Below are 17,911 nucleotides of genomic sequence, written 5' to 3'. Positions count from 1 at the left end.
CCTCTCACTGCTACTAGCGTCACTCTACTACTGTGCATCAAATGTCTTCATGCAGCTATGATTTGTGAATTTCCAACTTCACCCTCCAACGAATATATTCTTCATCTATATAAAGGAGAATTTGAAGCAATGCAAAAAAATAAGTGAAGAAAAATATACACGAGTAAAGAAAATAGCAAAAGAACTTCAACGTTCAAATCAAGAAAGAAAACACTAAGAACAGAAAGTTGAGCATCTACACAAAGAAGAAAGTTGTTCTTATTTTGAAAGTTTTATAACTTTTATTCTTTGTAAATACTTTTGTATTATAACTGTGTGTATCATCTTTTGAAGAAGCACTTTGTAAACACAAACTCTTGTAATTTTAACCCGTTGGTTAAATACGTTGAGTGTATTGGATAAGCTTGATCATCGATGTTAGAATGTTTCTTGATATGGGTAATTTCGTTGAAAAGACATTTGAATATCCTTTGCTCAAAAGGAATAATTTGTTGCATCCTTGCTGTTTGTGCATATTTTTTCATAGTTCCGCACGTGATCAAAAGAAGACAAAATGACCTTTAAATTTGATAGTGACCTTTCAGAGTATTTGATCCTTGCGTTGACTAACTTTAGAGACCGGGTCTTCATAGTCTGAATCCCAACTTCTAAACTTTCAGAGTCTGGATTTTTAGAGATTGACTTTCTTCAGGCTCTGGTCTTTAGAAATTGATCTCCTACAGAGTTTGAGAGTCTTCAAGTTCTGATCCTTTAGATTCTGGATCTTTTAACTTCTCCTTAAATATTTTTTTATACTAATCATAAATGATAACTATACAATAGTTGAACAAAAGAGAAGAGATTAAATGTTGAAGAAGATTCCTCTACCCTTCTATTACTTAAAATTTAGCCTCCATCTTACTTTATCTCTCTAGTTTTGATATGTAAAATATGTATATTCATATTCGTAATATATATATATATATATATATATATATATATATATATATATATATATATATATATATATATATATATATATATATATATTACGAATATGAATATACATATTTTATATAGTATTTGATAATAGTAATTAATGTAATTACCACCGTGACAAATATATAGTATTTGAGACAGGGCCGGTCATAAGGGAGGTCGGCAATGCTACTGCCTAAGGCTTCATTTTTATTATATATCTATATAATTTTATTAATTTAGTTTTTTGAAAATTATTTTATATATCAACTAAATAATACTATCACCTATTTAGAATATATAATAATAACTATTATTTATAATATATATTATATGATTTGTTAATTTAACAATCAGAAGTATAATTAATAACTTTTAAGTTCTTCAATATAATAAGAGACTCAATATCTTTTTTTTTTTAATTTTGATATTATTTTTAATTATGATTTTTTTAAATAATGAAAAAATTATTTAGATAAATTAATTTTAGTATCAATTAAAATACATTATTAAATGAAATTAATTAGAATAATTTAATAATTTTACATCCTAAAATATTTAAAATATATTTATTTTAAACAAATATTTTTATTATATTAAAAATATCTATTTTAATATATAAAAATGAATTACCACCAATTTGCCTTAATTACCCTAATGACAAACAATTAAACATGGTTTTGCATACCCCTGAGCGTAATTTTACATTTAATAATGATTACATTCCAACAGTTTATTTAATGCAAAAGTTCATTATTGGAATATGTAAAAACCTGCACTACGTTCTATAATTTTATTGCATTGGAACATACATATTAAATAAAGCCTACCTTTTCATTATTTCTCCCTATGTCTATATATTTTCGTATCAACTCAAACCACTGCATGTGTAAACTGTTCCATCTCCCTATTCCCTTTTTTCAAACAACAGTGGAGCGGTAGGGTTTCTCTTCACCTTCCCCATTTCCATTTTTTTTCTGCATTCAACCTTACTGATATTTTTCTGTTACTTCCACTTCTTTTCTCAACAGAATATGAGCCGAAAGTTTTCCCCCATTAAGGATGTCAACGATTCAAAAGAAACATGGAGATTGGCCGTTCGAGTTGTTGATTTTTGGAGTGTTATCAACAGCAAGGGTAAGGAGCATCTGGAGATGGTTATAATGGACGTATCGGTAATGCTTCGTATTCTCTCAAATCGTTTATTAGCTTATTATATTTTTCAGTTATGATATTGTTGTTGTTTGTCATCATCAGGGTGATAGGATACAAGTTTTGATTCGTTCTAACCACACACCAAAATGGAAAGCACGAATACGCGAAAACATGTCTTGCATAATCAACAATGGAACTGTTTATGAAAACGATTTTCAGTGGAAGCTTTGTGATCACGACAAGAAGTTTGTGTTTATTGGTGGTACAACTGTCAAGGAAGTTGATATTCAGAACCTTCCTCCCAAAAGATTTTTTTTCAAAGACTTTACTGATATTCTTGGAGGAAATTGTGAGATGAACCGACTTGAAGGTAAATATATTAGGTCATTTGATTTCTTCATACTACAATTTTGTTTATTATTACAGAAGTTGATTTTAACTTACTCTTTCAATCTGTTTTGTAGATATCATTGGTGTGGTTCAGGAAATCAACAATTTTCAATACAACAATTCTGGAAAAAAGTCATTTGTTTCACTGAGTCTTAAAGACTTGAAGTAAATTATCTGAATTCAAATATTACAACTGTGTGCCATCATGATTATCTTATTGATCTTTTTATGTTTATTTCTGCAGAGGAGTCATTGTTAACTGCACATTATGGGAGAGCTACGGAACAAAATTTTTGGACTTCTACCACGACGAAAAAAACAGTGGTGCTATTGTAATAATACTAACTCATGCAATGATAAAGGAATCACAAGGTTTGTATCAATAATCTCCTATTATTCAAATGTGATATCTCTCTGTAATAAATTTGATACTCTAATTTTGGTCTATTTCAGTCTCAAATGGATGGAGTGGATCTAAGTTGCTTATTAACGAAGACATTCCAGAGATAACTGAGTATTTATCAAAGTATACACAAATTGTTATATTCTTAAAGTATAATAAGCTCCTTTAAAATTTATCATCATTTACATTCATTTTTGGTTCAATGTTTCAGGTTACCGTCAAATGAGCAGACTGAAAAGCCTTCGCAGTCCTCGAAGGGAATGTCTCTTTGGTCTGGTGCCTCTCAATTCACCCCAGTCGAAAGTTTCGTTCATAAGGCCAAGTGTATATCTCTCAGTGAACTTTGCAAGGTGAAACAGGTACATGGTTATGAAAAATTTCAAATAGTAAGATCAATATTATTTTATACAGATGATTTTTGTTAGAGTGTTGCATTTTTTTATATTCAACTTATTGTATCTTAGGACATGTTATGCGTTACTGTTGGAACAACTCAAAGGTTTTTTGTCTCAAAACACGGTTGGTTTTATTATGGGTGTACTAAATGTTCTTTAAAGGCATCTGATGTGAACAATCCATACAAATGTTCATGTGGACAGAATGTAGAACATGCCATACCAAGGTTGTATTTTTCAATTTTTAATCAGATTAATTCATTTGCCATGTTTCAATATTTGTAGTGTTCTAATTGTATTTTCCTATGCATTTATGTAAAAAGGTATCGAGTTGACATATATGTAGTTGATGGTGATTCCAAATTTCGCTTTGTGTTTTGGGACACTGACTGTGCCGACATTATTGGAAAGTCTGCTGATAGTATTTATAAAGCAATGCTTGAGGTTCATTTTAATTCATTACCTATTTTAATATTTATTTGTATAAAAATGAAGTACTTACATTAAATTTAATGTGTAGGAAGGTGACGACGACCCAATGATATATCCAGATGAACTTGACATGCTACTTGGTAAAAAGATGGCGTTTAGGGCTAAAGTTCAGCCAACATTTGGCCAAGCATCTGTTTGGAAACTTTCTTATGATGAAGAGTTTGTAAAGGAAATTGAGAAAGATTATATTACTGATGAAGTATGGAAATTTTACTTTGAACATCTACATATGTCTTTTATCAATATTTGTATCTTAATCTTCATCTCAATCTCTGATCTGCAGGGAGATAGCAAATCTTTAAACCAAAACCCAGTTGTTGATCGTGTCGATGAATCCATTGTATGTTAATGTTGACTGAACTTTAGCCTGTTAATTACATTATTTTCTTTATACTTACTGTTAATTTGTTTTCTTCTAGGAGTCGTTGTCAGCATATGGAGAAAATGATCCTGATAAAATTGTGACCAATACTCCATCCAAAGGAAGTCCTGTTAATCTTGATGCTGTAGATTCTGAATTACAAGCGTATGCTACTACCCAGCTCTCAGGAACCAAGCCTGCAAAGAAAGTTAAGATTGAATCTGATGCATGAAGACTCCACCAGAACCATTTTAATTTCCATCATTATTGTTATTTTGTGATCTTTTCTTGACTGTTGTTTTAATGTTTTGGTACAAGATATACGAGTTATGATCCATGGATTAAATATCAATTATCATTTTGTCATATGATATCAAATATCAATTATCATTTTGGTTTTCTTATAATTTCTCTGTAGCAATGGTTTATTGTCTGTTGTTTGTGTTTAATATTGCATGATATATTGCCCGATTATACAATGCTAAATATATTAACTGTTGTTTGTGCTTAATAGTGCGTGATATATTGCCCGATTATACAAACGATCCATATGAATTGGAAAAAAAGTTAGAATTAACCATCCTACATGATATTTCTTCTTACCTGCAAGTGAAAATTAATTTTTGAATAATAAATTGTATATCAGAATTGTTTTGATTTGCATAGTATTTTTTCAATAAACCATAATTTTGGCAATGATATTTACAGTAATGTCTTGCAGTATAAGTTCATTATTGACTTCTCAATAAACCATAATTTTGGCAATGATATTTACAGTAATTGCTTTTTCAACAGATTCCTCTAATGCAAAATTTTTTAATTCATCAACTTGATTTGAAAACTGCATGCATTATTTAAATAAAACATAACGAAATGTGTTTTACAAGTTTTTTAATGTGACTCTTGAAAACTGCACCAGCATGATGTCAACCATCATACCTACCTAACATATAAACTGTAACTTGCACTACATTCTTATCTTAATTGTGCACGCTTCATGCAATTATGGTTGCTTGGTGCATTAATTATTTGCTTATTTAATGATTAAGTCACAATATTTTTAACTGCATAAAATATTAAATCTCATAAACTTTTCATATTCAGCTATTTCCCTCCATAAGCAAATAGTTTGGAGGGAGTCTTTGTCCATATATTTCCTGCTTGCCTCCATATTCATCCATATTTTGCAGAATGATTGTAACTTCAAAGTAAAAAATCATGGAAAAGAAACAAAGTGATGAGCATGATCACTTCATGAATGTTATCAGAAGAAAAAGGCAATTTGATGCTAGACATCATAGAAAGCGTGTTCTTGGAGCTAAGAGAGCCAAGCGATTGGCGTCAATGAACAAAGAAAATGCATATCAAACTCAACCCCCTGCTGATACTATATCTTCGCATTTCAGATTACCACTATCTTCTATTTCTCCAAATATTCCAAGTTCCACCATAACTGATCGAAATACAAAGCAGAAAACTCACAGTATATCAACTTTGAATACATTGCCAAGTTCATTAGCAAAAAAACGCCCAAGAGTTGTTTCTGTAAAGAACATTAACAATTTAGGAGTTAACCTCGGAAGGAGATTTGATAACGAGTTTATGAGCGGTGCGACAGCATCTTCAAGCCATACACCAAATCCATATTCCAACACCAACGAACTTTTCCAAGATGACAGTGAAGGTGATGAAGGTTCCGGTAATTCTTCAGATGGTAAGTAACTTTATTGTGATGGATTATTAACCGATATTGAATGTTCTTACATTTCACCAATATATAATAACATAATATTTGCGAACTCATTTTTACTATGTTGTTGTAGCCTGCAGTTCAGTTTCTAACTATTCAATGGACGAGCATGACGTAGGTTTTGACACTGACATTGAAGAAATAGATGTTCACAGATCAGGTTGTATTTTATTGTATTGATATGTTTCTTTCTTTCAAAAATCATGATGTATTATGTATTTTACCTGACAACTGTACATTTTTGTTTAGGAGAATACTACGATTTAGGTGACCCATCATGTGAGTGTCAGCAATGTGGTGCAAATATGTGGTATATGGAGAGGAAAAACAAGTCTCGACATTCTGCTAATCCTAAGTTCTCAATGTGTTGTGGAGAAGGAAAGGTTCAAATACCTTTGTTGAGACAACCTCCACCCGTATTGCAGAGTCTGTTGTTTGACCAAAACAAAAGTGAATCTAAAATATTCCAACAACAAATTCGTCTTTACAATATGATGTTCGCATTTACTTCTCCGGGTGCTAAAATGGACAACAGATTTAATAATGGTAGAGGTCCTCCTAACTATCGTATTCAAGGTCAAACATGTCATCGTATAGGTAGCATGTTACCTTTGCCAGGTGAAAAGGCCCGTTTTGCCCAACTCTATATATTCGATACTGAACATGAAGTTCAGAATAGATTTGATATTTTCAGGTTTTTACTTTAGCTATCTTTGTTTCAACACTGTTTATTATTTTGTTGTTGCAATTCTCACTAATCTGAACTTTATACGTTGGATGTTTTGCAGAAAAAGGGACGGAGTTGATATTAATATAGTGGAAAAGTTGTCTTCAATGTTATATGAACATAATGTTCACGCTCAGTCTTTTAAGATGGCAAGGGATAGACTTTCTGAAGGCAATGTGGCAGATCTAAAACTCCGTCTCATTTCTGATCGTCAAAATGATGGAAGAATATATAATCAACCAACAGTTTCAGAAGTTGCTGCTCTCATTGTTGGTGATGTTGATACTGCAGAAAAAAGGGATATTATAATGCAAAAACAATGTGGCCAACTTCAGAGAATAGATGAATATCACACGTCTTATTTGGGTTTTCAATATCCATTACTTTTCCCTTACGGCGAAGATGGTTACAGACCAAACATACGGCATCGCAATAAAGGATCTACAACGGTTCGTAATGCAGAAACAACGACTACAGTATCGGAAATTGACGATGTTCCATGGGAGGATGCAACCAAAAGAAACAGACTTACAATCAGAGAGTGGTTCGCCTTTAGGATTCAGTCAAGAAAAAACGAGGCACAGACAATTCTCAGGTCAAGGAGGTTATTTCAGCAGTTTTTGGTAGATGGTTTTACAATGATGGAATCTGAGAGACTTCGATGGTTAAGAAAGAATCAGTCAAAACTACGAGTAGGGAAATATGACCATCTTGCAGATGCTAGGACAAATGGACATACACGTGGTGCAGCTACAGGGAAAAGAGTTGTCCTACCTTCGTCGTATGTTGGAAGCCGTAGATTTATGGATCAGTTATACTTTGATGGCATGGCAATTTGTAGTTATGTTGGATTTCCTGATTTGTTTATTACATTCACATGTAATCCCAATTGGCCGGAAATACAGCGCGTATTAAGTTCTGCAGATCTGAAAGCGTCCGATCGTCCGGATCTCATAACAAGAATCTTCAAATTGAAATTTGATTCATTGCTGTCCGATTTGACTAAAAAGAGTATCATGGGAAAGGTTCTTGCGTGTAAGTAATTTATAACTTTGATTAATTTAATTTCATTATTCATTTTGAATGTCATGTTATAAACCAATATCTTAATTTTATATTTGTAGATATGTACACAATTGAGTTCCAAAAAAGAGGTCTGCCCCATGCGCACATATTAATTTTCCTCCATCCGTCGAGCAAGTATCCAACACCCGCTGACATTGATCGTATCATATCAGCAGAAATACCAAACAAAGACACTGACGAAGAGTTATATAACTTGGTCAAATCTCACATGATACACGGACCTTGCAGAAATGCTTTTCGTAATTCTACGTGTATGAAGGAAGGAAAATGTTCTAAATACTTCCCTAAAGAATTCAGACATGAAACGATCGTTGATCAAGATGGATATCCGGTTTATAGACGAAGGGACAACGGACACACAGTTTCTAAGAATGGAATTGAGATTGACAACAGATTTGTTGTTCCTTACAATTCAAAGTTATTGTTGAAGTACAGAGCTCATATTAATATGGAATGGTGCAATCAAAGCACATCCGTCAAATATTTGTTCAAATACATCAACAAAGGATACGACAGAATAACTGCTGCAATTGTCATGAATGAAGATGGATCTGTTTCGCAACATGAAGCCGTTGATGAAATCAAGCAGTATATTGACTGTAGGTACGTTTCTCCAAGTGAAGCTGCTTGGAGAATTTATGGTTTTTCCATTCATGGAAGAAAACCAGCTGTAGAAAGAGTTCACTTTCATGGTGAGGGGCAAAATTCTGTTTTTTATACTGATGTCAGCCCTCTTACCAAAGTCCTTGATAAACCGAGCGTTACTGAGTCGATGTTTACTTCTTGGTTTGAAGCAAACAAGAAATATGACGAAGCTATTAAAATACGAGGTAGATTTTCAGTATGCTTACCTAGACATTATCCTTTTTTACTCTTGAATTCTTTATAGCAATATCCCAGCAGTATGTTGGCTTTCCTCCCCACATTCTTATCCTAACATTTGAAAGATTTTTCCCCTTCTTTGCAAGTTTCATTGTGCTCTTCTCACTCCCATCTGTAACAGCTCTTTTGTTGGCAGTCCTTCCCAGATTTTTGCTATTAGTCCTCTTCTCAACTTCAGTTGCTTTCTTCCCAACTGTTTTATCAACAACAGTTTTGGGCTTCTCAGTTTTTTTGTTATTCTGTACATTATCGTTCGCAGAGACAAGGGGGACATCATCTTCTTCAAGCTTAACACTACTCAAAGGAACAACAGTATTGTTGACATTTGGAACAACTGCAGGGGTATTCTTGCAAGTTTCTGCAAATCTAACAGATTTCTTAGAATTTGCTTTACCCTTTCTAACCGACTTGACAGATGATTGTTTTACTGAACCATCTTCAACCTCATCTACGAGTTTTTGAATTTCGTTCATGGCTGCCTCCTCACTGAAAGAACAATTATAGTTGCATGAGGACATTATGAATGCCAAATACGGAATAATAACACAAGTATACCATAGACAGCGAATATTTGCAAGATTAACAACTTTAAAATATATATAAGACCACACTATTGGCCCAAAATAAAACACTTATACTTTATAGATTAACACGATTAGGCAAATAAACATTCAATACAAGTTGATCCCCCACAATGTTACGAAGACCTGATCTGGGAAATATTAAACAATAAACTCCATTGACATCATTTTCTATTAATTAAACAAATCTATTTTAGCATGCATCAGAAATCAAAAAACCCTAAAACCTAACTAGATCGCACATGAACTTTATGCCAAAACAAGTAAATTAAATAGGAATTCATGTATCTAACCTGATGACTTCTTCTTCCTCATCTGATAACCACCCATACGTTGGCTTTCTTCCAAGCCTCATCGTCATGTGCTGTTGCTATCTCCAGAAGTGTTGTCAGTTTTTTCCTAAAGACCGGAATGAGAACGAGAGAAGCTGTGTAATGTAAACAGTCCACAATATATTGTAACTCAACTTTGCACGCTTCCTTTTCCTTTTCCCTAGACTTATTCAGTAAATGACCCCTATCTCAATCAATCATCTGTTACCTATGATCCACCGTGTAAAGCATTTACTAAACCATTTGGAAACAACACTTTGTATTCTAACGAAAAAAAAGGCATTTAAGTTATCTCTATCTGTTAACTTCAAACATACATGCATACACTTTTTTTAAGCTTTACCAATTCCATGCAGTACACGATTTTTTTATTTAGATTTCCTTTGTTTGTTTTTATTACTTACTCTTTTCTAATTTTTCCCGCGTTTTAAAATACAAACATTATATATTTTTTATTTATATTCCAACTTTTAATTAAAACCCAGTTTTTAGGAACAATTTTTTTTTTTTATCAATCCTTCTTTATTTCAAATATTACTTTTTTTCATCAAATTTAATAAATCAAACATATGTTATCATAATTTAAAATTTATGCAAATAGGAGTTGATAAATACTCCATATATAATTATTGTCAAGATGTTTTTTCCCACTCACCTATTAATTATAAATCAATTACTCAATAGAATATGAAAAAAATATTTTATTATATTACTTAGCTTATTCATCCCACTAATTTTAATATCCTATGGAACTAAATTTAAACAACCTATTATTATTATTTTTCAACACTTTGTAATATATTTCTAAAACAATAGGAATTTATATATCTTTTCGTATACATACATAACTCATTTATAATTCATGTTACAATATTTCTTACACATATTGACATCCTTATGTGCATTTATCAGCATATATATTATTCATAATTTAAAATTTATGCAAATATTAGTTGATAAATACTCCATATATAATTCTTTTAAAATTATTAAATAAACTTTAGAATATCTTTTAGTAACAAAGGTTGTCAAATTGTTTTTTTCCCACTAACCTAATAAATAAAAATCAATTACTCAATATAATATGAAATTTATATTTTATAATATTACTTTGCTTATTGATCCCACTAATTTTAATATTCTACGAAAATATATTTAAACAAGCTGTTATTATTATTTTTCAACACTTACTAATATGTTTCAAAAACATTGGGAATTTATATATCTTTTTGTATACATACTTAACTGAACTATAATTCATGTTTCAAGATTTCTTACACATATTGATATGCTTATTTGCATATTTCAACATATATATATATATATATATATATATATATATATATATATATATATATATATATTCCCCATTCTTCTATTAACTTTAAGTTTATGTTGAAAATTCAGTAAAATATTAAACATAACCAAATTATACTAACAGGAGTACATAACACTAAATTTAAACCATGCTCATCCATTTGATTTTCACACATTGTTGCAAAGCATACCAGTATTATATTGCAATTATAAAGTAGCCATGAAAGCATTAACTGTTTCAATCAAAAAGCCAAGCTATGAATTACAAACATAAAAAGTCTGAAACATAACATTAAACCACATACAACTAAAACAAAAACAAAAAAACCCAGCAACATCATTCAAAACAATCTACTGTTCTTCCAAAACTTTGCACTCCTTCATTCACCATAGCCTGCAATACCCCAACAATACATCTTCTTTAAACCTGCAATACAACAGAATCCTAATTTCAACTAATTTCCAGAAACATACAGCATAATAAACAAAGAATTTAACATGTAAAAGATATTACTAACCATTCTTTTCAGCTTCTTCACCAACTCTGTCCATATCATCCATTCACTGTCATTCAAACAGCAAACACAGACTTAATGCTTAAATTTTAATTAAATTCATATAACCTAATATCATGCCTTTTCGAAAATCGGATAATAAGATTCTTATACCTTTCACTTTCAAAGACAATCTTCCCAATATACACTGAATTGGATATTTCTATCATTCTGGGGTTTATCTCCAGTCCAACACTTCCCAGAACATCAGTTAGAAATTCGACGTCTTCAAGTATTGCAAACCTCAAACCAGCCCTCAATTCCTGATGCTTTCCCGACCACCTGATTCCAAGCATCTCATTCTGCCACACCCCTGCTATGTTCTGAACCTTACTTCCCCTTTCCCAGCCGCATGCAACACCCTCCACCACATGCAAAGCCCACTCAGTGCACAACTTGGTAATCCGTTCTTTCTTCATCTTCAACCTCATCCGCAGCATCTTCTTACTATGCTTCATCCTCCGTTTAATCGCCAATTGTTGGAGAGGGTCTTGAACCACAACAAATTTCATAGATCTACATAATCAGAAACAATCATGAACAAAAGTCACATTTCATAGAAAACAAACGAAAAACAGAGATTGGATTGCAGAAAAAATTGATCAACGACCTGCAAGCTTTTGCAACTTGGGAGAAGCTACCCATTTTTCTTCCCACTTACGGATTAGGTTTCTTGATTTGGTACTTGAAGCGTGGATAACAAATGTGTCGTACTACTATATATACTCAAAGTCCCATTACCTGTTAGACTTCCTTTTAGTAGGTAAACGTGCACAAGTTTTTGGAAACTGTTGAAATGCCTTTTTCTGTACATGCAGAACTAAATATAATCATCTCCTTTTAATAGTAATCATTCATTTCACACCATAATATATAACTCAAAATTTTTGATTGGGTGGGAAAAAATATATTGATTTATATTTATTATATAATGTAATACAAATATTTAATTATTTGATTTCATAGATTATTAAACATGTTAGTTTACCTAACATGACTTTATATTTATATCATAAAACAAATTAAAAATACTATTTAAATTTATATTGATTTGATAATTATCATTGAAGAAAATGTTTCTCCTAATTAATATATTTTTTGTTATAATTCTTTAACCATAAAAATATTAATTTTATTCTTTATTTATACCGACTTTACGTGACCCGCTATTTCACAATAGTACATAATTACTACAGTATCTATATATATTTTTATTTTTTTTCAAGAACTTTATTTTTTCATAGTTAAATTTGTAATCAACAATAATAATTTATTATTTCTAATATTATTTGAATTTTTATCCAACATTAATATCATCATTGAAACAAAATACAAATGGATACATTATATTAATATGGATATGCTAATCATTATTGAATAAATTTTTTCGCTTAATTAATATATATTTTAATAGAATTCTTTAACCATAACCATATTATATGTATTTAATATTTATAACGACTTTACGCGACCCGTGCGGGCGCACGGGTCCTCTACTAGTTTAATTTAAAATTACCTCAACGGCTAGGGGTGTTTAAAACCAAACCAACCCAATAGAAAACCGCAAACTAAACCAAATCGAAACTGCAAAAAATCGCATTTGGTTCGGATTAATTTGAGTCATCTTTTAACAAAATCGCACGGTTCGATATGATTCGGTTTGCGGCTTGTATTTTGTTAACCGAACCAAACCGAACCAAACCGCATTATGTTACAACCTAACTTTTACTTAACTCACATCTAGCCCAAACTTAAACTTATTATACATTAGCCTTATGATTACGAACAATTTTTTCATCCTTACACATATAATTTTAGTTTCGATCTTCTCAAATCTCTAATAACATTATCCGACCTTCTTTGCCACATACATATACTCTCTTCTTCTATAATCTCTACTCTCTTATATTCTTTCTTTTTCACCTTCTCATTTTTATGTAAATGTTCCGTATTTCAGTTTCGTTTTTATCGCACATCTTCTTCTCTAATCTGTCAACTCTTTTTTTTTTCTTTTTCACCTTCACTAATCACCCGTTTCTTCTATTTTTTATTTCATTATAATGATTTTTATATTGTTTTATGCTAATATTTTAGGTTTAATATTCCACTTTTGTCTAATTTAATTTTTACATATTAAATAGAAAATTGTTGTCAAAATATGATGAGTTTTGTTGTTATTTGATAGTGTATGAATGTCTAAATACAAAATTATGTTGTCATCTATATGTGTATGTATGGTTCAATAAAATATGTGTAAAAAACCGAACCAACCGAACCGAACCAAACCACATTGATTTGGTTTGATTTGGTTCGGATTTTTTTTAAAAGCCAACCGAACCAAATCAAATCGCACGAATTTTTCTCTCCTGCTTCGGATGATTTTTTTCGTCAAAACCGCACCGCAAACACCCCTAGTGTTGGCCGACCCTTTATATAGTTAGTTTGTTTGTCTTATGTAAATAAAGTATATATTTATTTTAAAGAAATTATATTTAAAGAGAAAGAAAAAGTGAAAAGGGGGTTTATACTTAGGTACGCTTGATAATGTTTTACACTAACAAACCTTTATGGTAAGTATGATTGGCATGAATACATATACATTGCATCACGCTTGGTCCAGACAAAATCTCAATTAGTGACACAACTCTATTGATATGATGTTTCATGTATCTTAGATAGATAAACTATATATAAAATCCATTAATTTGTTTATCTTATAATATAGACAAACATACGTGTCGTGTCACCGGACGCCAAACCAACTCAAAGTCTTACCTAATTGTAGCAACGAAGATGTCATAGAAACACTTGGCACAAAAAAACAGATACTTCATTTGGCTAAAATTCTTAGTGTTTTATCCTAATTTCTTGCATGGGGTGCTTTACTAATTTTTTCATAAACTCTTTACATTTCTTGTGTCTGCTAATCTTGAAACACGTTATCCTAGCTAATTGGAATTTGAAGACATGATTCATACGTAAGTGGCAAATCTATGATCTATTTTTAATTAGTAAAAGAAACTTTTACCAAAAGCGGTTTTTAAAAACAATGGAAATTATACAAATGTTTAATAAAAGATTTTGTGATCTCATCAGTATTGGAATTAAATAGGGCAAGTATTACAGCTGCATAAATGTATGACGTGCGAGTTTATACAATAATTCTTTAACTTTGTCTGGTAATCTACAAACATAATCAGAAAATTTTCAAATATGCCAAGATTACATAAGCAATTGGAGTAATGGATATTTTGGCCAGCAATTTATTTATATAAAATTGTTAGGAGTAATGGATATTTTGGCCAGCAATTTATTTGTCACCAAGTCAGTAGTGTATGCACCTAGTTAACTAGATCAAATGGAGTTGAGTCAAACATAGATTCATTGCTTCTTGCTATGGAAATATTCTAATTCAAAATCAATGACTTTTCTTTTTGCGTATTAAAATCATTCATTTTTTAATTGGTGTTACTATCCTTTAAACGGTGATTGTATGTCTCCAACACAATTATTGATTTCCATCATGTGTTTACCCCTCTTTAGCACTATCATGCTTTTCCGTTTTTTGTGCTCTGCAAACCACATAAAATTTAAAGATTTTATCTTTTTTTTTTTTTTTGGTTGTTGCTACGACGAGTCTGCATGAGTGCCTTTATATTCTTTTTAAATATATTTTCCTTTAAAAGTATACCTTTTAAACATTTTGGTCGACATTCAAAACATGGCAGCTTCAATCCTTTTAGAAACTAAGTTTTAGGTTTCCTTAGTATATATTTTTAATAGTAGTAATATTACTATTGGGGTCATGCTAACGTGTGCCTTAAGGACACATGTTAAAGATACTATAATTAGAAAAAATTAAATGTAATTAAATGTAACAGAGTCATATTTAAAGTTTCAATACATTGAATGCACGCGTTCCAAGAGAATATTTCTATAAATATCTCATTAACTTGTGTCCTTGGGGCACATGTTAGCTTTTCCCATACTATTGTTATGATATTTTTATTATAGGAGTATCAAAATGTGATTAAAACTCAACAAATAATAATACCGGAAAAAGAAACTTGAACGATAAAAAATATAAAGGTTCGTTTAGTGCGCAGGATAAAAGACATGATAGAATATCGGTATTGATCGTACCTGGTCAGAAGAATCGTCGTAGGCTGCTCGGACTGGATCTTCTAGGAAGGAGAAGGGGGGGTGTACCTGCAAGGTACTCCAATGCCAAAGTAAGTTGACGAGCAAAGGAGCGCAATTACTAGCTAAGAGTGAGTAAGAATTGAATACCTGACCCTCTAGTTAAAGAGGGTATTTATAGCCCCCAGCGCTGGGCCATGATCTCGCTATTGGGTTGGATTCCCAAGCCCAACTAGGAGACTGCCAGGTTTCCTGAGCGGAAATATCGGAGGTGCGTGCATGCCCTCTGTCCTGGTTAACCGCTCCGAAGTTAAAGGGGGACGCGGTCTTTTAGGAGCCACGTGGAATACGTGTTGCTCGGAGGGTTGAATATGAAGGAGCCCTGCGCGGAGCAGGGTCCTCGGCAACGGAGGTGTTCGCGGGGTCGTCAGTGCCGAGCACGTCGGTGTCATATGCTCGGGGATATAGGGCAACCGAGCATGTCTAAGGTGGGCATCTTATCTGCGTAGGAGGGCCGTAGAGGAACGTGGGCCTCTGAGGTTTATTGGGCTGAAAATCATAGTGGGCCTAAGCTTGGCCCAGTCCAGAACAGGAGCCCCCCAAGTCGGAGTTTTCTGGTCAAGCTGTGACTTTACCTGATGCTCGGGCTGGGGAGATGCTCGATTAGATGGCTCCTCGTCAACCAGATGTTCTCGGAGAAACAGCCTGTGGAGGGACAAAACGTCGCGCGTGGGCGACGCGCGCTGACGTGGCATAGGTAATAATGGCCTAGGGTCTAGGAGGCGGCGCTTGTCAGGAGAAGCGACGCTTCGCCTTCCGAGCCCTTTCCCTATAAAAGGGGGCGAATCCTCTCATTTGGAAGTTTCACTCTCTCTGTTTACCTGCTCGGCATCAGACAGGCGTTCCCCGGAAGATACTCTTCCAGATTGTTCACCATACCATTCGTCTACCGAGAAGCTCATCCGGTCATCGTCACCATGTCTTCACGTAAGTTCGCTTCCCTCTTCGTTGCTTTATTCTTTTCCGTAGGGTTTGTGTGCTTTATTTTCGCGGTCGTCGTCGTAGACGTAGGCTGGAATCAACGAGCGATCGTTGTTTCCTCCTCGGGTTATCCAGGCGATGCCCGGGGGTTAGTATGGGTCGGCGGACTAGATGACGTGGCGTTGGGCCACCGTGCTTGTTCGGATGATTTTTCGTTGTCATGTCGCGTCCTTTCGCGAGTCCTCGGCTGACGGGCGTCTTTCCTCGATGGGGGTTTAGCCGGGGGCTCCGCCGCTCCTGCTCTACCCTTTCGCTTGCATTGCGGTGGAAGGGTGGATTTGATGAACTGTCGAATTCACTTTCTCCCTTCTGCGTGCAGGTGAATCTGATTCGAGCGCTAGCTCGGAGTCCGGCTCGGGATCTGATTCGTCGTGGAGTAGCGAGTCGGATGCCTCGACGGCCACAAGTTCAGACGTCGAGATCATCGAGGATCAAAATGCGCCCTCTCTGGCCGACGACGACCATGTTGATTCTCCCGGCCCGGACGCCGAGGGAGGGGTCTCCCCAATGCCCTTGTTTAGTTACGAATGCACGGTTGCGGCCGACTGGATAGCCGAGGAAGCCTTAACGGTCACTTCCCGATACACTGAGTCTCTAGATGGGGTCTTTACAGAAATCGAGGTTTTGAGAGAGGGCGAAGCGCCGAATTACCAAGTGACGTGCCCGTCTCAGGACGAGCGCATATGTTCTCGGTTCAACGGGGATGGCTTTGCGATGTACGAGTACGTGTTCAAGGAGCTCGGCTTCCGACTGCCCTTCTCCGACTTTCAGAAATCGATGATGGCGTTTCTAAATTTGGCGCCGTCCCAATTGCACCCCAATGCTTTTGCTTTTATGCGAGCATTCGAGATTGTTTGTGATTACTTGGGTATTGGCGCCACGACCGCATTGTTCGCCCGGTGCTTTCGTGTTCAAAGACAGGCGGCAGACGGGCGATATGGTTGGGTCTCGTTCAAGAATGCCGAGCGGAAGCTCTTCGGGATGTACACTGACTCTGTGAAAGGTTTCAAGGATCGATACTTTGTCGTTCGTCCGCTCAGCCCGGCGGCTTACCACGATGTGTCGGATTCCGTGGTCCTTCGTGACGCCGACGGGGAGTTAGTGAGGGGTGAGGACGGGCAGGTAGCAAGGGAATTCTGTACGAGGTTCCCGTTTTTCTGGTGGAAAGGTCACTTCTCGTCTCCCCCTAAACATTACGTTTGGGAAGATGGGGACCTGGACTAGCAAGACGCAGAGTCCTATTCGGTCCTATGCAAATATGTGGACAGCTTTACTATGTCCCGGTGGGTGACGAGGAATGGGAGTCCCGTATTGGACGAGAATGGTGTGCCGGTCATGGAGCAGCGGC

General features: G+C 34.3%; 2 protein-coding genes across 2 annotated transcripts; both read left to right on the top strand.

The window, feature by feature from the left end:
* The first annotated feature begins 1,797 nt into the window (after positions 1-1,797).
* On the top strand, positions 1,798-4,385 carry LOC131633850 (replication protein A 70 kDa DNA-binding subunit C-like). Its single transcript, XM_058904532.1, has 12 exons — positions 1,798-1,895; positions 1,989-2,132; positions 2,215-2,482; positions 2,577-2,667; positions 2,747-2,874; positions 2,956-3,028; positions 3,117-3,264; positions 3,370-3,527; positions 3,624-3,744; positions 3,821-3,991; positions 4,076-4,132; positions 4,212-4,385. The coding sequence occupies exons 2-12, from the start codon at positions 1,992-1,994 to the stop codon at positions 4,383-4,385; spliced, it is 1,530 nt and encodes a 509-aa protein (XP_058760515.1). The 5' UTR covers positions 1,798-1,895; positions 1,989-1,991.
* A 986-nt stretch (positions 4,386-5,371) lies between these two features.
* On the top strand, positions 5,372-8,466 carry LOC131633849 (uncharacterized). Its single transcript, XM_058904531.1, has 6 exons — positions 5,372-5,867; positions 5,977-6,063; positions 6,153-6,597; positions 6,692-7,665; positions 7,755-8,395; positions 8,446-8,466. Exons 1-6 carry the CDS (start codon positions 5,372-5,374, stop codon positions 8,464-8,466), a joined length of 2,664 nt encoding a protein of 887 aa, XP_058760514.1.
* The last annotated feature ends 9,445 nt before the right edge of the window (positions 8,467-17,911 follow it).

Source organism: Vicia villosa, unplaced genomic scaffold (genome assembly GCF_029867415.1).
Source record: "Vicia villosa cultivar HV-30 ecotype Madison, WI unplaced genomic scaffold, Vvil1.0 ctg.001182F_1_1, whole genome shotgun sequence".
Taxonomy (NCBI): domain Eukaryota; kingdom Viridiplantae; phylum Streptophyta; class Magnoliopsida; order Fabales; family Fabaceae; genus Vicia; species Vicia villosa.
The sequence above is the reverse complement of the archived record's forward strand: the minus strand, read 5'-3'. Positions and strand labels throughout refer to the sequence as shown.

Coding starts and splice junctions, on each gene's coding strand:
- LOC131633850 (XM_058904532.1), top strand. CDS start 1,992: ATGAGCCGAAAGTTTTCCCCCATTAAGGATGTCAACGATTCAAAAGAA. Junction 2,133..2,214: donor TGGTTATAATGGACGTATCG/GTAATGCTTCGT, acceptor TGTCATCATCAG/GGTGATAGGATACAAGTTTT. Junction 3,528..3,623: donor GTAGAACATGCCATACCAAG/GTTGTATTTTTC, acceptor TTATGTAAAAAG/GTATCGAGTTGACATATATG.
- LOC131633849 (XM_058904531.1), top strand. CDS start 5,372: ATGGAAAAGAAACAAAGTGATGAGCATGATCACTTCATGAATGTTATC. Junction 5,868..5,976: donor TTCCGGTAATTCTTCAGATG/GTAAGTAACTTT, acceptor ATGTTGTTGTAG/CCTGCAGTTCAGTTTCTAAC. Junction 7,666..7,754: donor CATGGGAAAGGTTCTTGCGT/GTAAGTAATTTA, acceptor TTATATTTGTAG/ATATGTACACAATTGAGTTC.